The 19277-nt window shown below is 48.9% G+C and overlaps 1 protein-coding gene across 1 annotated transcript; it reads left to right on the plus strand.

Moving 5' to 3' along the window:
• The first annotated feature begins 635 nt into the window (after positions 1 to 635).
• TBC1D20 (TBC1 domain family member 20) lies at positions 636 to 17760 on the plus strand. The gene is made up of 8 exons (XM_040638114.1): positions 636 to 850; positions 8079 to 8264; positions 10569 to 10693; positions 12691 to 12863; positions 13034 to 13135; positions 14088 to 14229; positions 15029 to 15216; positions 15483 to 17760. Exons 1-8 carry the CDS (start codon positions 781 to 783, stop codon positions 15736 to 15738), a joined length of 1242 nt encoding a protein of 413 aa, XP_040494048.1. The 5' UTR covers positions 636 to 780; the 3' UTR covers positions 15739 to 17760.
• The last annotated feature ends 1517 nt before the right edge of the window (positions 17761 to 19277 follow it).

The raw sequence follows: 19277 nt of genomic DNA on the forward strand, positions 1-19277 counted from the left end.
CTGTCTCATCAGTACCACAGGCAAGAATCGATCTGCGTCCCTGTGCCCCACACTCCATCATGAATCTCAGATTCTGGACTTTTCCATGTTCAAAGACCTGATAAGATAGGTGCTCATTTGGGTGAGTAGCCAGTTTTGTACCGCTCAAAGGGGTACGGCTCACATAACAGTCTATGTAAACAGCACTTTCTGGCCTTGAGCAATGCACAACCCGCGGAGCTATATGCAATGGTTCTAGTGAACCCTGAAGTCACAAGTATGACGACAAGAGCTGGTGTGGGGAAGTGAGATGGAGGTAAAATCCTTGGTAAACAAAAATAATAGTTCATAATTGTGGAGCAGTTACTATACGCTTCTATGTGCTCCAGGTACTTTCCCAATAATTCCGTGAGTTCAGTACTTTTATCATCATCGGTATCATTTTACAGATAAGAACAGCAAAAGAAATGGCAAAATCTGGTCCTGAACACACTTAATTCAAGTGTGCCTGCCACACTGTAATTCGCATAGAACTCCCTAGCGCACTCCCCGCACTTCCCCCTCGCCTCTTAAGGCGCCTGCGCGTGTGTCCTCGCGACCGCCTTCCGCGTGGCGTAGCGGCCGATCACGTGCCGGCGCGGGGGCGGGGCCCGCGCGGGGTCGCCTGCGCGCCTGCGCGCCGCAGGCGGACCGATTCTACCCTGTCCGGCGGAGCCGGCTCTGGGTCCCGCGGCCATAGCCGCGTCTTCTCTCAGCTCTGCCACTAGCCGGGGCTCGGGCCCGAGCCCGGGCCCCCGGGACATGGCCCTCCCGAGTGCGCAGGGCGACGGGCCCACCTCCAGCCGCTGGGACGGCGGCGCGGAGAAGACAGGTACGGAAGCCGGCGGGGGCGCCGAGGAGCGACCTTCGGGGACGGCCCGCGGGGCAGGGGCGGCCCTGCGGGGGGTCGGCAGGGGATAGCTGTCAGAGGAGCGGACCCAGGCGCAGGCGGCGTCCGGGAGGGGGGGTGCGGGCGAGGGAGCCCCGAGGGACCGCGCGGGTGTGCCCAGCGCCGCGGGCCGGGGTCGGGACCGCGGGAGAGGAAAAGGGTGGTGGGCCCGGTCACGTCTGAAAGGGAAGCGATCCGGAGTTGGGGAGTCAGCGGATGCTGAGACCAGAGGAACCCTGCTGGCCGGCTCGCGTCCCCAGTGCGAAGGACGGGCGGGGGATCTGGTCCGGCTTCGTCACATCTGGGGAGAATTGGGTCTCCCGGAGAACTGAGGCCGAGCCTCAACCCCCGGCCCGAGGCTGTCCGGCCACGTCCGCACACTCCCAGTGCCTCCTCCCTAGTTGCAGGGCGCGTTTCCCAAACTTCATTCATCTCTCGCCGGCTTGATTTACGCGGTGTACGTACACCACCTATTTCTTTTAATTGCCATAAAAATCAAGCCTTTTCAAATGTACAGTTCACTGGTTCTTAGCACATTTACAGTGTCGTGCAATCATAGCCACTGTCTGATTCCAGAACATTTCTAATTCCAAAAAGAAACCCCCATCACTCCCCATTCTCCAGTCTCCGCGGCTACTGGCAACCACTAATCTACTTTCTGTCTCGATCCTGTGCCACCTAATTTAATGTTACTTAATGTGTAGAAGAAAGCGATTCTCCCAAATTTTTATAGTTTCATACTAAGCAGTAATTTCTATGAAATCATGGTTTCGTTGTGCAGTTTTTGAATATGTTTTACATACAATTAAAACACGGCACTTAAAATTATTAATGTTTACTCTGTACAAAGGAAGATATCTCTTTTCCCCCTAAGATTAAGGTAGCTTTCCCATTTTTCTGTACTCTGATGAGTGCTGCCCATAATAGACCGGCCACATATGCAGCCCACATTTTTGGTGAAGCACCTGGTATCCACATCTTGTTTTTCTGTACTCATTTTCTGTTATCTTACTTTACTCCTGTTCGCTCCTCATATTACTTCTTTGGGCCCTTTGGCCTTGTAACCCTTTGCTGGTGTTTTTGTATGACATCTGTCCTCATGGCATAATAGTGCCCCAAGCAGTGTGGGTTTTGTGACCTGTTGTAGTGTGGCTGTGCCTAGGTTGTGAGACTTTAACCCAGTTTCCTTGGTTTTGCTTCTCTGGGAGGAATTTAGGGATGAGAGTTCTTGTTCTGCTTTTAATCATATTGGAGAATTAATTGTTGGCAAAGTTACTAATATTGGAAACCCTCCTTTGTAGACTTTATGATCAGATTGGTTTACTCAATAGTATATTTTTCTTTATTGTTGGGGTAAAGCAGTTTGTTTTGTTTTGTTTTAAGTAGGCTCCGCAGAGCCCAACAGGGGCCTCGAACTCACCACCCTGAGATCAAGACCTGAACTGATACCAAGAGTCACATGGTTAACTGACTGAGCCACCCAGGCACCCCAAGCAGTTTTTCTTAATACATGCTTGTCTTCATGTTTCAGGTAGTTAATGGATCTCTGCTAATTTGGATACTGTTTGTTGAAACTAGTTAGGACTTCCAGAACAGAGGTTACTTTGTTTTATTTTGTTTTCAGTAGGAACCTTAGTCCAAGTAAGGTAAGGTTTTCCTCTCCCACTGTCTTTATCTGGTACAGGTATGAAGTTCAAACATAAAATTTTAAGTTCATTTCCAGTGTCAGCATTAGGAGTTCAAGGGATGGGACAGGAGGTGTCTGTTTGGGGGAATCTGTCTCCTCTCTGGCTGGGTCTTCCATTGTTTTGATTTAGGCTGACATTGCTTGGTTTGAGTGTAACTTCTGTTGAGAGACTGTAAAGCTTTCTGCAGGCGCCTGGCCGGCTCAGTCAGTGGAGCATGCAACTCTTGAACTCAGGGTTGTGAGTTCGAGGGGGTAGAATTTACTCAAAAATTTTAAAAAATAGTAAAAAAAGACTGTAAAGCTTTCTTGATACACAAGCTTAAATCAAATAATCAGCATGGAATTTTGTACTCTCACACAGGATTTCATTATTAAGTGTGTAGCTCATTTACCTGATCAAGTCACGAATATATATGTTACTGATATGGAAAACCTTTTTTTTTTTTTAAGATTGATTGATTTATTTTAGAGGGGAAGTGGCAGAGGGAGAGACTCTTCAAGCAGACTCCCCACTAAACACAGAGCCAGATGCAGGGCTCCATCTCATGACCCTGAGATCATGACCAGAGCTGAAACCAGGAGTCGGATGCTTAACTGACTGCACCACTCAGCCTCCCCTGGAAAAAATTTTTAGAGGAAGCATAGCTAGTGCTCATCTTTTCTCATTGTCCTTTCCCTATATATTAGGTTTCCCAACCCAGATGCTTTTTGGAGATACCTGTTGCTCAGAAGATCTTAACCTGGGTTTTGTAGCCAGAGTTGGGAGAGGTGTGAGACAGTAGTGAGCTCAGCCACCCTTATCTGAACTGTTAAGGACCACTGCTTCAATTCCCTTTTTAAAATGATCATGTTAATGGAGAACAGGCCAAGTAGTATCGATATTTTTTTTCCTTTGTTGAATGAATTACTTTTCAGACATTAGGCTTTTTTTTATAGCAGTGTCTTATATTTTGCAGCCAGTTGTAGGATAGTCATTTCATTCTGTCATGATTATGACAGCCAGAACCTTTACTATAAAGGAATTTGGAAAGTATCAGTTTTGGAGTATATAATACATCTCTCTCTCTCTCTCTCTCTCTCTTTTTAGAGAGAGAGAGTACTCATGCAAGCAAGGGGAAGGGCAGAGGGAGAGAGAGGGGTTTTTTGTTTGTTTTTTTAAGATTTATCTATTTGAGAGAGAGAGGGGCAGAGGGAGAGAGAGAATCTCAAGCAGACTCCCCACTGAGCACAGAGCCTGATTCGGGGCTCAATTCCACAGCCCTGAGATCACAGCCTGAGCTGAAATCAAGAGTCAGCTGAGTTAATGGACTAAGCACCCAGGCACCCCTGTAATACATCTCTGTTTTAAGTGGGGGCAAAAAGAAGCTGGAGAAGAAAGGATACAGGGGGATTTGGATTACATAGATGCTACCTCCAGATGAAATGTGGGCTTTTATATAGCATTCTCAAGTCCAGAAATGTGGGTCTCACCCCAAAATCCATATATAAAATTTATCTTAAAGTAAAATAGATAGTGGACATTATTCTACTGTTTTCCTGAGCTTCCCGAGAACAGGTCTATGATTTTTCTCTTTCTGAGATGAAAGGAGTTGTTCAGGTGAGACTTTGCTAACCTTTTCTTCTTTGTTGTATGGCCTAGTAGTTGTCCTTATCACTCTGTAATTTATACATCTCTAGCTCCCTTGAGTTTTCGGTTTTCTCTTCCTTTTTTACATCGCAGTGAGAACCTATATATTAGGGGCAATAAATTTTTGTTGAAGCGGGGAGTAGCACACATAGGCGTGCCTTCCTCATCTGCCACTACCATTCAATCACTGGATTGTGGGGTCGAAAGTGGAGCCTAAACAGACAGCAGCTGAAGTCCACGTTTGCGCAGTATCCTGCTTTGGGAAGTACGAGGAGCTTTAGAAAGAGGCCAAAGAGTCTACATACCGCAGTGAGCCTGTCCCTAACTGTAGTGTGGGGGAAGTGATATCATTTACTGTAGGCCACTTTTTCCAGGAACAGTGGCTAAGCTAATTATTTATTTTATTCCACACATATTTGTTGAATTCCCACAGAGCGCCCCGAACAGGAAGATAGTAGTAAATTTTGAAATGCAGGATTAAAAATAGAATAGGAGCAGAGCGTTAAGAGAAATAAGTATGGGAGCTGTGGTTTGGGTTCAGAATTACTTAAAATTCTGGCAGATTATTTGCCAAAGTATAATGGAAATCCAGCTGATTGCAAATAGAGTTATTTCCCCCAAGATAGTAGCAAGAGTTTTCCTTTCCCCCAGATTGCTGAATAGCTCACTTGGGAAGAGGGGTGGGGTGGATATATGTCTAAACAAATTGAGGAAATATTTCCACACTCTTAGCAAGTAGGTTAACAAGATTTCTAAACGTCAGCTTACCTCAAGCAGTATTCAATATTATCATTCTAAGTGTTCTTAATTTGTGATGTGTAGAAAGTACAAGGACACTCTGAATTTATTTATTTATTTTTAAAGATTTTATTTATTTATTTGACATAGCACAAGCAGGGGGAGCGGCAGAGGGAGAGGGAGAAGCAGGCTTCCCACTGAGCAGGGAGCCCAACGTGGGGCTCCATCCCAGGACCCTGGGATCATGACCTGAGCCAAAGGCAGATGCTTATCTGACTGAGCCACCCAGGCGCCCCTGATCAAGTTTAAAATTCCTTCCTTGTCTTCCTCTTTTTTTTTTTTAATATTTTATTTTTAAGTCATCTCTACACCCAGTGTGGGGCTTAAACCCACAACCCCGAGATCAGGAGTCACAGGTTCCACTGACTGAGCCAGCCGGGCACCCCACCTTGTCTTCCTCTTGAGTGCAGGATAAAACCCAAACTCTTATTACCCAGTTCCTGTAGTCCTTCCAGGTTCTGTTTTCTCTCTTTCCCTAACACTTCAGCCTCACAAAATTTCTCTGTTTTCTGGACATGATATTTCTTTCATGTGACAAGGCTTTCCACACACTCTTTCCTCTGCCTGGAATGCTCTTCCTTCAACACACTCTTCCATGTGCAAAGTTTGCTTTAAGAAGAATAGGGGCGCCATGGTGGCTCAATCGGTTAAGCGTCTGCCTTCAGATCAGGTCATGATCCCCGGGTCCTTCAAGGGAGCCCCAAGTCAGACTCCCTGCTCAGCAGGGAGCCTGCTTCTCCCCCTCCCTCTCCCTCTGCCTCTCTCTCTCTTAAATAAATAAATAAATAAAATCTTTAAAAAATTTTTTTAATTAAAAAAAAAGGTTGCAGAATATATTTTCACTGAAGCCTTTCCTGATTGCCCCAGAAGTAGTCATTCCTCCCTCTGGATTTTCATAATTTTTCATGGTTCTGTTATACAATAATTGTGTCCCCCCCCCCTTATGTGAACCTCTCAAAGGCTGCGGTATCACATTCATGTTTCTGTCCCCAGTGTAGTACTTACTACAAGTAGAGGCTCATTAAGTGATGGATTGATAAATGAATGGATGGACTAATGAGCAGGTGGGTGGAAGGAAGGAAGGAAGGACACACTCAAGCCAAGAGCTTGAAGCATCTTGGGGCGCCTGGATGGCTCATTCAGTTAAGTAGTCGACTCTTGATTTCGGCTCAGGTCATGATCTCAGGGTCGTGAGATTGAGCCCCGTGTTGGGCTCCACGCTCAGCAGGGAGTCTGCTTGAGATTCTCTCTCCCTCTCCCTCTGCCCCTCCCCCACTATGCACATGCTCTAAATCAGTCAGTCAGTCTTTAAGAACTTGAAGCACCTTGTAAACAAACGTTAGACTAGTAGGTGCTATGCTAACAGAGGAAATTGAGTCTTGATTTTTTCATGATTTCTAGGTAGAGTTATCATTTAATTAAGCATCCATGCTGGGACATTTCTGAGAGTGCAGTTAGCAGGAGGGGTTTAGTTTGGATAATTATGCCGAGACTATAGACGTAAACCAGGAATCTCTCAGAAAAACTGGAACAGGTGATCACCCAACTAGGTTACCAGGGAAAATAACAGTCTAGCCAGGAGAACAGGTTTACCTGGGTGAAGGGTCACCTGTGTTGTGTTCTGTCTGCACCTCCAGGTGCATGTGACTCCAAGCCAGTGATGCCTCTGTTTGTATCCTTTGTATGTCACAGGTAAGCAGGACCATTAGTACCAACTTACCAACTTTTATGCTGTTAATAATGTGCATCTTTGCCATGGAAACAATTTGTAGACCGTTGTCTCGGAGTAGAATATTACTGAGGAAAGCTGCTTAGTGACCCTCCTAAAGCCTAACCTTCCTTCCACTCTTACCTTCCACTTAACTGTAGGGTCTTGCACCTTGTGTATGCTACATAAATATTTCTTAAATGAATCTGTTTACTGTTAGATGAAAGGGCCTTGTGTTTCTTGGATCCAAGCCTTTCTTTTGCTCTCTACCCCACCCCCTGCTTCTTGAAATCCGCCCTTCTTTTCGAAATTACACCCTTCAGTAAGGCCTCAACTTAGCCTGACCTACCACAGCCTCTTTGAGCTCTTGGTGTCTGCACGTTGCTTTTCGGGGCAGTTATACTACACTGTTCTGTAACATCTCTTTGGTACCGTCTTGTTTAACTTTGATTGCGTTTGCTGTTCCTAAAATTAGATACTCTGCATTAAACCGTGAAAGCATATTACTGTACTCTTTTCAATAGAAAAATTACAATAGGATACACATCAACCACAGACTCCCAGCCAATTTCCTAAAAGGAATTTAAATACAGTAAAATGCCGATGTATAAATCACAAACTATCACATAAGGATGTAAGATGCTTAAAACAGTGCTTCCTGCTTACCCGTAGTTAACGTGGCCATCAGAAACAGTTGCTCTGCGTGCATGATCGTGCCACTCTGACCACCAGCCACCCTGGAGACCCGCGTACTCCCTTTGGTATTCTGCTTTTGGAAATGTCTCTATGTAGGGACGCCTGGCTGGCTCAGCTGATAGAGCATGTAACTCTTGATCTCTAGGTCATGAGGGTGGGCCCCACAATGGGCATGGAGCCTACTTAAAAAAAAAAAAAGAAAGAAAGAAAGAAAAAATGTCTCTGTAATTCTGATATGTTACCAGTTGTATTAGCATGTAACTGGAGAATTTTTTCTCATGTGGTTTTACTTTAAAATGTATTGAATTTGGTGACATGCATATAAACAACAGGAAAAAATTATTATATAAAGACATATGTATGTTCTGTGAAGTTTGTTATTAAGAAAGAACAAGCATTCGATTCTGTTCCGAAACATTAATAGTGTTAGGTATGCCTGAATTCACTGAGTGTTTATTATAATTGTACTTCCTTGATTGTCATTTATATGGTGTATCTCCTCAGTGTTTTGCACATTATGCGCTAATTACATCTCTGTAGGTCAGCTTTAAAGATACGTACTTGTACCTCCAACCAAATAAGGAGACTGAGCCCTGCACAGAAAACGCACGCATGCTGAGTATGTGCCTGATGCCTTTTCCCCTTTGTTTTGCAGACTTTAATGCCAAAAGGAGAAAGAAAGTGGCAGAGATATACCAGGCTCTGAACAGTGACCCCACTGATGTGGCCGCCCTTAGACGCATGGCTATCAGTGAAGGGGGGCTCCTGACTGATGAGATCAGGCAGAAAGTGTGGCCCAAGCTCCTCAATGTCAACACCAGTGACCCACCTCCTATATCAGGTAATGGTGGGGGGTGGTTGTGAGGGAAACTTGTCTAGGACACAGGGATAAAAGAGCTCCAGGGGGCTCCTGGGTGGCTCAGTTCATTGGGCATCTGCCTTCGGCCCAAGTTGTGGTCTCAGGGTCCTGGGATCAAGCCCGGCATCGGGCTCCCTGCTCAGGGGGGAGCTTGCTTCTCCCGCTCCCTCTGCCACTCCCCCCTGCTTGTGCTCTCTCGCTCGCTCTCACTCTCTCTCAAATAATAAATAAAATCTTAAAAGAAAAAAAAGAATTCCAGGATCTTTGATTTATGCTCATTTTAAGCCAATAGTAGATGTGTAAGTCTAAAGCATTTTAGGACATGTTTGGGCCCACTCTGAAACGGATAAGTAGAATTTTCTTCAAAAAATAGAATGAGCTTTTATTAGGTTGATAGGTAGCTTTTATTGGCCAGGTAGGGGAGTTTATTATATTATTCCAGTTTCTATATTCACTTAGAGGTGGGTTATAGGAATCTGTATTTTAACAAGCACCCCAGCTAATTCTGGTGCAGATGAGCTCATTTTGAGAAACACTAAGCCATGGGGAGAGAGAATACCTCTCTGGTCCTTAAGCAAAACAAAACTTTTTTGCTGGGAAATACTAAGATCGTTTTGAATTCTAAAGTTCCGTAACAGTATGAAAAGCTATTATTAGGACACCCGGGTGGCTCGGTCGGTTGGGCGTTCGACTCTTGATTTCAGCTCAGGTCTCAATCTCGTGTCATGGGATCGAGCCCCATGTGGGGCTCCACACTCAGTGGGGAGTCTGCTCGAGATTGTCCCTCTCTCTCTGCCCCTTCTCCCCATGCGCTCACGTGCATGTTCTCTCTCTTTCTCTCTAAAATAAATATATAAATCTTGAAAAAGAAAGAAAAGCTGTTACTTAACTAGTTTGCAAGGCCCATGAAGTAACAGCAGTTCCTTGGAATATAGTACAAAATACAAAGAAAGTACTGCAGAACAGTGAATCCGCTTTGTCATTCATTCACTCAACAAACATTGATTGCTTTCCTACTATGTCTGGCCAAAGTCGGGGTGCTGGAGACTCTTTCCCTCGTCTGGCGGATATTAGTTGTGCTCCTGTTGTTATGCCAGGGGCTGGAGGCGAGTCACAGCCCCTGCGGACAAGAAGCTCAGGGCGCCACGGTGCCACCGAGTCAGTATTAAGTTGCCGCTTGTTATCTTTGAAACTGGCTGCCTCAGAGCAGCGGGCTTTCGGTCGGAAGGAAAAGACGTCGCCCTGTTCACACGCTAAACCCGGAGATGACGCTCTCCTATCAGATTCCAAACTTCCCAGATCTTCGTAAGATGAAGTCTGTGTGGGGGGAAGTATTACACTTGCTCGTCGGGGAGCTCTGGATTTGGGTTGTGCTGGAAATCTGCACCTGTTGTATTACACTGGGTCGGGGGTGAGGGACGAGTACACTTGTCCCACGTACAACAGCTAGAGACTGCCTCCTTACTTTCCCACGGTGTGGACTTAGCAACTGAACACAGGCTCCCGTTGCAGCGTCTTCGTTTTTAAATTTCAGGGTCAAGAGAGGGTAGGTTCTTGGGGTGCCTGGGTGGCACAGCGGTTAAGCGTCTGCCTTCGGCTTGGGGCGTGATCCCGGCGTTACGGGATCAAGCCCCACATCAGGCTCCTCTGCTATGAGCCTGCTTCTTCCTCTCCCACTCCCCCTGCTTGTGTTCCGTCTCTCGCTGGCTGTCTCTCTCTGTCAAATAAATAAATAAAATCTTAAAAAAAAAAAAAAAAAAAAGAGAGGGTAGGTTCTTCTTTGTGTGAGTTTATCTTAGTGCTCCTTTCCGAACAGCTCAGTGCTCCCTGGGCACGAATGGCTGCACAGATGTTCGGGTTTTTCCAGTGGTCTGTGGTTTCCACACTCATGATCTCATTTGATCAGTGTAGGAAGCTGAGAGGTACATATGGGAGGAAATATCCCCATTTTACTGACATGGACCTTGAAATTCGGAGCAGTCCCCCAGCGACTCGCAGGAGCTGCCTCCAGTAGGCCTCTGGCTTCCTGACTTCTCTGCTGCTCCTTCCACCTCACCCTGAACAGAGTGTGTCCCTCCTCCTATGGTCACTGTGACTCGAATGAAACAGCTTGTTTGGAACCAAACTGGGGATTCCTCTCCAGGTGTTGTCTCGTGTGTCCTGTCCTCTTCAGGAAAAAAAGCTGAAGTAGGTCCTCCGGGCCTTGGATGTCATACCAGAATGTTTGTGCCCCCAGTCTGGCTTCGCGGACATTCCTGCACTAACGTGTTCCCCTTCCTCCCACAGGGAAGGACCTGCGGCAGGTGAGCAAGGACTACCAGCAGGTGCTGCTGGACGTCAGGCGGTCTCTGCGGCGCTTCCCGCCCGGTGAGAAGCTCCCTCGGTCCCGCCGCCTGGGAATGCCCGTCCCAGCTGCACGCACGCACGCACGCTCTGCTGCTGCTGCTTCCATCCCGGCCCGTGGCGTGACCTCGCGTGGGACCCTGCCTCCTCAGGGGCCCTTTGTACGCTCGGTCTGCAGAGACACTCTCTCACTGGCTGGGTCACATTCAGACCCTCACTGTGAAAGCCTGAGCCCAGAGTAATTTTTCTTGGCCTAGAGGTGGTGAATGAAAAACCTAGAGGCTTTTCCCTGCTTCAGAGCCACCGAAGGGACTTCATAGGGACCGCTAGAGCCATCGTCTAGCTTTAAAGAGCAGATGGGTTTACAAGGGGGCACTAACAAGAAGTATTCATATCTTTGTTTGATTCAATGTATAAATAGGGATATCTTACCTGTGCCTCTGTTGGGTCCCTGGACTGGAGGGGAGGCCATTCCCTGCATGTTTAAAGGGTCTGCTTGAAAAATCACTTCCCATTCCGGGAAGCATGAGAAGAATGACCAGCTGTTGTCTCCATGTTCACAGCGAAGGAAGCTGGGCAACAAACCTCGTGTTTACGATCCATTTCTCTTCCTTTGGCAGCCTTGCCTTTGTTTAGGTCCGAGAAGAAAGGAGAATTGCTAAAGGGGACGAGAGCCCCTAAACCCATTGCCTCACTCTTCCGAAACCATGCTCTGGCTTGGATTTTGCCTCTTAGTTCTTGCTTACGCCTCTGCTCATGATTCCTGTGTAGCCGGTAGCCTGCCCGCTTGCTTTTGATAAAAACGTCTGCCCATGGCCCAGTCCCCTTTCCCTGTCCTGCCAGTTTGGATGAGACCACGCAGGCAGGTGCCCTCGTTTCCCCCTTGGTAACCTGCTTTTCCTTTGCACGCTTTCTGCCTCTTCTCTTCATGGAATGTCGGTCTGTGAGCTGCTTTGTGGGGCTGCACTTTCCATGTGGTTTCGTACATTCTTCTACATCCGTGTTCTTTTGAGTTCAGCTGACCTCTCTTACTCTGCAAATTCAGAGTTTAGTCTTGTTCTCTCACCACTTTGATTACTTTCCCTAACCATGGTAGTTACTCCGTGTTCTTTTTATTGGGTCTTTTAGAGGAAGCCTTTTTGAGAAGGGGTTTCCAGCTATATTTTAGATCAAGATATATTCCTGTGATACTTAGTTTGGTTTAGAGGAGAACATGCAACTCTTAAATTTTTTATTTTTATATAATTCCATACCTGTAGAAAAGTTGCAAAAATAGGACAAATAATTCCCTAGATGCCTTTTATGCAGATTTCCTTATATGTTAACGTTTTGCTATATTTGCTTTAGTACTGCTTTGTCTCTCTCCTACACACACACACACACACACACCTTTTTCCTCAATTATTTAAGAATCAATTACAGACCTGGTGTCCCTTTACCCCTAAATATTTCAGGGTGTGGTTCCTAAAAACAAGGCTCTTACATAACCACACGGCACTTATTAAGTCAGCAACACACTGAAAACTGCTGCTACGAATGTGTGGATTTTTTTCAGGTCTCACCCTTTATCACAGCACCGTCCTTTAAAGGAACAGGAAATATGAATGCAAGCAGTTCCATTCAGTCATCCTATCTCGTTAGCCTCCTTGACCCTGGGGTAGTTCCTTTGTGTCTTACGACTCCGTTATTTTTATAAAGCCTCCCTCGGTTTGGGCCGTCCGGTACGTAGCCCCGGCCGAGCGCGCTCCCGCAGGCGTGCACAGCAGGCCTCCCGAGTTCCTCTCCCGGCGCCGCGTGCCGGGCAGTCACGCTCCCAGCAGCGGCAGCTGTGGCCACTGGGTTAAGATGGTGTGGGCGGGCTCCCCCGCTGTAAGGTTGCTGGTCCGTGGCTCTTTCCTGTGCGCCGAGTAGTATCGATGGCGTGGGGATTTTAGTATGTGTTGCCGGACCGCTCACAATTCATACTTTTTATTACACACTTAGCAGACCTTCTGCTGACCGTCGCCCTCCCCTCGTCGTTGTCAGGCCGCTCGGTGTGTTCACGCGCATCTCCCGCACCCCGAAGCAGAGAGAGGGGCTCCAGGAAGAGCTGGTCGACATCATCCTCCTCATCTTGGAGCGCAACCCTCAGCTGCACTACTACCAGGGCTACCACGACATCGTGGTCACGTTTCTGCTGGTGGTAGGCGAGAAGCTGACGACATCCCTGGTAGAAAAACTGTCTACGCACCACCTCAGGTACCGGCGCGGAGGAATATGAGGCTGGGGAGCACTCCTCCAGGCCCCCTGGGGGTCACTCCTCCGTCGTTTGCTAGTCCGTGTTCCCAGTGGTTGGAACCCCGTTCTACCCCCTCAGCCCTGATCTGACCGCTTGGTCTGACCGAGCTCATTGAATTGTCTCCGTCCAGGGATTTCATGGATCCAACAATGGACAACACCAAGCATATATTGAACTATCTGATGCCCATCATTGACCAGGTGAACCCAGAGCTCCATGACTTCATGCAGAGGTATGTGCACAGCTCCGTTTATGCACACACGTGCACACGTGCACTCATACCCCTTTGACTGCATCCTGGCTCTGGTCTCTTCCTCACAAGTCCAGCTCCATCTCACCGCCATCATATGTTGATTAGCGTTAAGTTCTTCCGGGTTGTCCTTTCTGTTTGCCAGCGAGCTGGATGATTCAGTTCTGCATGGTCTGGGAGCATTTTCTGGGTACTGTGCTCTCGTGGGGATATGAGAGATGTCACAGCACACGCCCTTGAGGAGGTTACATTGGGTGGGGAGGGGTGGGGAGAGGAGGGGGAGGTGAGTATGCAGAGGTGGACTTTGAGGTTATTGCTGCAAGAGAAGGACATACTAATGTAGGTTCCCAAGTCAAGAAGGACAAGGCCATCATGGGTTGCTTATTCTCCGGGTTCCACAGAGAAGAAATATTTCTTTGCAAATCTCATATGATTTTTTCTCTTCTTTGTAATTAGAAATGTATCCTTGGCCAATGCCTCACCTTTTTTTTTTTTTTTAATAATAGCTATGTCTTAAGATGTTTCGGTCATCTCATGTTAACTGAACAATTAATACAGTTGTATCTTTAAGCCTGAGAATATGTGCCTGTGTCTGCCGGAAGAGTATATGACTTTCTCAGAAACAAAACCATGGTATTGTTCTGTGAAAACAGCTACTTTTTCTTCCTGTAATTGACATTGGTTAACCATTAGGAAAGCAGCCGGCAAGATAAGGCAACCAGGACCCCATCGTAGTATTAGTGTCATGATGGTGGGTATGTTTTAAGGACTTTGATTTTGGTGAGAAGATGCTGAATTCCTAGGGGACTGAATTTTCCAGAGAGCGCATTTCCCAAATTCTCCCTTCTCATAAGCACTGAGGACAAAGATGCCCCAGGGAGCGGGAAGGGACAGCCCTGCAGGGAACCTAACATCTGGATCTCCTTGCTCCTAGTGCCGAGGTGGGAACCATCTTTGCCCTCAGCTGGCTCATCACCTGGTTTGGGCATGTCCTGTCTGACTTCAGGCACGTCGTGCGGTTATACGACTTCTTCCTGGCCTGCCACCCGCTGATGCCCATTTACTTTGCAGCCGTGGTAGGTACAGGCCATAAGCCAGCAGCTAGGTTCACCATCACCCATTCCAGCTTGATCCTTTTCCCTCAAGGGAAACCTGGTGATTATGGAAAGATGAGAAAGAGAGCATTTCCCAGACTGACGCCCCTGGACACCATTCTGCGCCATGTGAATGGCAGCATCATGGGGAAAGAAGAGGCTCTGTGTCAAAATAGGTTTGGGAAATACTTGGTTAAACCAGGTTAAAGAGATCTGTTTACTACATGCTTCTTTTGAACGTTTAAAAATGCTCATGTGCGTTATAAATTGTCCGTGTTCTTCTTGACATCTCCAGGAACTGGTAGAGACTGCCAGCTCCAGGCCAGGGAGGGAGGAGGTATGGTGCGACAGGGAGCACGGACAGGGCTTGGTGGGACTCCAGTGCTTAGGACGGCCTGAACCATCCCACGGAGGGGGGAGCACATGGACACCCTCCACTGCTCTTGAGAGGGGAGCAGGACTGTTCTTTCTACTGCTTTGAACCACTTTTTTCTCTGTGGGAGCTCCAGGAGTCTCCCCATGATCCCTTTCCTTCTTTTCCTCCCGAGAGAACCTCCTTCATTTCGTTGGTGGGCTTTCCACATCCTGGGGTGGAAGTCCCCCCATAGCAGGAAGGGCCAGCCCCCTGGGAAAAGCACGCATACCTCCGTCCTTCCTTCTTTGGTGGATACAAGAGTCTGCTGTCTGTTACCGATTTAAACTCATCTCTGAGGAGAATGACGTGCAAGCGGCAAAGGCGCTGCGTGTCCCGCTCTCTGATGCGAGGCCTTGCTCCCCACAGATCGTGTTGTATCGAGAGCAGGAAGTCCTGGATTGTGACTGTGACATGGCCTCGGTCCACCACCTATTGTCCCAGATCCCTCAGGACCTGCCCTATGAGACACTGATCAGTAGAGCCGGAGACCTGTTTGTTCAGTTTCCCCCGTCCGAACTTGCTCGGGAGGCAGCTGCCCAACAGCAGGCTGAGAAGTGAGTGAGGCCAAGGCTCTGGTTGAACTGGGGGTGTCTGTGAGAGAGCAGAAGTGGTAGAAGATTGTGTCTGCCGGGGTCAGGGCTGGGGGATGTTTCCAGAGACCTAAGCTCAGGCCAGCGGAATCCCTACTTCGGTCTTCATGGGTCTTTATCAAGAAGAGCCTCTGAGCAATGGATGGCTCTGCCCCCAGCCTCTGTGATTGTCTTTCTTTCCTTCTCTTCTTTCATAGCATTTCCTCCTCCTGTCTCCTCCCCCACTGCAGGACGGCCGCCTCTACCTTCAAAGACTTTGAGCTGGCATCCGCCCAGCAGAGGCCTGACATGGTGCTGCGGCAGCGGTTTCGGGGACTCCTGCAACCAGAGGATCGCACGAAAGATGTCCTGACCAAACCAAGGACCAACCGCTTTGTGAAGCTGGCGGTGATGGGGCTGACGGTGGCGCTTGGAGCGGCCGCCCTGGCTGTGGTGAAAAGTGCCCTGGAGTGGGCCCCTAAGTTCCAACTGCAGCTGTTCCCCTAAAAGCCGGGGAGGGCGCCTCCTCCTCCATTACACTGAGGTCTCACCCTTCCATGGAAGGATTGGGAGGGGGTGGAATTTCCTTTATTAAAAGGGTTTCTGTCAAGGGTTTTCTATTCCTGCCAGCCCCGCCCTGCCTGCCCGCGGTTTGCCTTCGCTTCGGAGGCCGCTGGCGCCTGGCAGCCACGCTCAGAGGCCGGGCTGCGGGGCTCCTCTCCTTCCCCGCGGCCTCCTCCGCGTGCTCCCCGCTGCTGCCCCTCATGGGCACCATGGGCGGCCGTGGGAACCCGCTGGGCCTGGTTGCTGGGGACCCTCTTGGCTGCCCAGTAGTGAGTGAAGCTGGGCCACCGAGTGCCCACCTCGCGGCGCCTCCTGTTCCGTTGCTGCCGCTGGTCCGAGGAGGAAGGAGCTGCTGCCGAGGGAATTAGACCTTGGAACGCAGACGGGGGACAGAGGCTGCTAGCCGGGAACAAGATCGGCCCCTCTCGAGAGCAGCTCCGTTAGCTGGTCAGAAATCAGGCAGACGTCAACTAGGTTACTAGGTAAATCCAGCCTATTTTCAGCCTAGAAGTCACTTGGGCATTTCCAGTCAAACATGAAGGAATGTGAGGTTGTAGGGCCCAGATGTAAACTGGTTTTGCCTGCCTGCTTTCTTTTTCCTCCCTATTCTCTCCCACAAGCCACATGATGTTGCTTTTAAAGGACACTTTTATTACTATTTTTAGAATTACATATACCCAACACGCAAAGTACCCTCACTCTAAAAATGATAGTTCCTTCACAGGAAAAACAGTCCTCATCAGCAAGATGAGCTTCTAAGACCCTGCAGTTTCCTTTCTCCTCAGCCGTTGAACATCTCCCTTGAGCTGGAGCTGCTGCGTGTTTACAGCCCCACACTTGCAGAGCGCCCGCGGGCCGCCCTCTTCCTTCCTCTTCTCCTCAGACCACTGTTCTCCTCCCGAGTAGGCACCCGCTCACTCCTACCTTGGCTTCCTTTTGGGGATTCAGTTTATCTCCTCAACTGCTGGTCTCTCCTTCCTGGTCGGAAATGTCAGTGGAGACTTGTCAGCAACCAGAGGGGACACAGTGCAGCCTGAAGAGCATGGGAGAAGCTGGGAACGGCCAGCTCCCGCCCCGAGCTTCTGGAGGACTCTCCAGGCCTGAGGGGACAGGATGGATCATTCAGTCCTTCTGGACAGCTTTTCCTGTAAGCGAAACCAAGTTTGTTTGAGATTAACTCTGGCTTGAAAAAAAAGTGCCTTTGCTGCTTTAAGGAATTGAGGTGTAGAGTATGAAGCAGCCTTGTACTTTCTTTTTCCTGTCTCTTGGGCACTGTTCTCTTGGCAGGTGTTTTCTTAAAGTGAACGTGCCAGAAGTCCTCTCCCTTAGCATACCCGGACCGCAGAGTGGAGGGCATTTAGTACGCCAGGCAGCCGGCAGGCCCAGAGCAGTGAGGAGAGGTGTCTACGCCAAGTCACGTGAAGTGACACTAAGCACTTTAAAACAAAAGGTTAAAGTGATGGGTCATTCTCTGTAGCAGGAGTCCCACTTGGGGTAAGTGTAATGTGGATGGATTAATCTAGACAGTGATAGAGGCATGAAGACAAAGGAAATTCTTCTAGGACCCAGAGGTGGTGATGCGACGGATGGTCCCAGTCTTCTCCCCCAGCAAGCTTGTGCCCTTATCACCTTTACAGATGGACAGCAGCATCAGCGCCTCCTGCCACAGCACGGGGGCCTGTCTGTAAATACTAAAGGAGCTGATGGGGAAGAAGGAAGGAGGGGCATGGGACCCAGGACCACAGCCTTTGGGTCCCAGAAAGCAAGTGGCACATGCTTCTGTTGTAGCCTAAGGAGGGGGTTCGTTTGTTTCGTACCTTTGCTGACATCAGGATTCTCCCTGCCAACGAGAAGAAAGCATTATCCTTTTACCTTCAGGTGGTTTACTATTCTGTAAAGAATATGTGTAAATATTTTGTACAGAGCCCTGTATAAAATAAACAGCCATATGTGGTTACTAATCCATCTCCTGACGTCCTGTCCTTGTGCTCCCCCACCTTCCACCCCACGCCTGGGACTGTTGGTGGCCTTGGCTTACCTGGAGAGCGTGGGGAGCACCTGCAGTCCTGTTTCTATTTCACCTGCAAGAGGTGTGACCTACGCTCCAGGTGCTGGCAGGGGCACTGGCCCCAGTTAAGCAGTGTAAGTGACATGGGACATTCGTCTGGGGGGGGATCTTGCCTGTTTTCCACATACTTCTGGGGATGCCTTTGGCTCTAAAGGGGACCATTTGGTTTGGGAACCTAATCAGAGTCTGATGTGAATGCAACTTAATCTCCACGTGTAATTTCCATCCCCGGAGGAGCTGTCAAGAGCTGTTCTTGCCAGGCTCTTCCAACACCTCTCAACACTGCCGGCTGTAGGATAGTGGGAGCCCAGAGCAGGGCCAGGTGGCCTCCACCTTGAGCATGGGGCCATCTTGGAGGCAAGAATCTATGTTGTCTGGCCTGTTTATTCATGTTTCCCTGGCCCAGAGGGGAGGTGGGAGGGCGCCCAAGCCAGACGGGCATCACTCAGCTCTTGGACCATGTCCCACCACCATAGGCCAGCCCCCCATGCTGCCCCTTGACCTGACACGGCATCCACAGGGCTGGCCAGGACGCCGCCCTGCCTCTGGGCGCTCACACACCAGAGTTGCATTGAACAAGCGATTTGTTCTGAGTGGCAGATTCGGTGGTCGCTTGGAGTTGATGGTTGAATATAAAGAACAGTTTTGGTGATTTGAACTCGGAGGTACATGTGTGGTATGATAAATACTTGTGTTTTGTCCCCAGTTCCCGACAGCCTTGGAATTTCCTGATGGCAGTCAGTGTCTTTGGTTGTTCACAATGATTCCCTTTTGATTCCTGTGACTTTATGCTAATGAGGTGACAAGGTGGGGTTTCAGGAATGGGCAGGTCAGCAGAAAGACCAAGTGATTGGAGGGTGGGACTTCCAGCCTCCCCCGGCGGCAAGGGGCGGGGGCTGCTGGGGAGCCGCGGCTGCGCACCAGCAGCTCCAGATTCAGAGGTTCTCGCTGAGCTTCTAGGTGAACCCGTCAAGGTGCTGGGAGGGCGGCGTTCCCAGAGAGGGCTTGGGGCCGCACCTCCCTCCCGCGCCTTGCCCTGTGCATCTCTTCCGTTTTACTGTAGCCTTTGTAATAAATCCGTAAACGTGAGTAAAGTGTTCTGTCCGCCCTTCTAGCAAAGTATTGAACCTGAGTGGGTGTCGTGGAAACCCCTGAACTTGGGGTTGGCCGGGCAGAGATGCGGGCAGCCTGGGCACCCCATTTGCGGCTGGCATCTGAAGTGGGACAGTCTCGGGAAACTGAGCCCTTTAACCTGTGGGGTCTGATGCTACTTCCAGGTAGTTGCGTCAGAACCGAGTTGAATTGTTGGGTGGGTTGGTGTCGGAGAACTGGGGCAGTGGGGTCAGAAAATGCCACACGATAGGCAGGGTGGAGGGGAAATTGTGTGAAAACAGTTGAATAAAAAAATGCGTGT

Source organism: Ursus maritimus, unplaced genomic scaffold (assembly GCF_017311325.1).
Source record: "Ursus maritimus isolate PB19 unplaced genomic scaffold, ASM1731132v1 scaffold_22, whole genome shotgun sequence".
Lineage (NCBI taxonomy): Eukaryota > Metazoa > Chordata > Mammalia > Carnivora > Ursidae > Ursus > Ursus maritimus.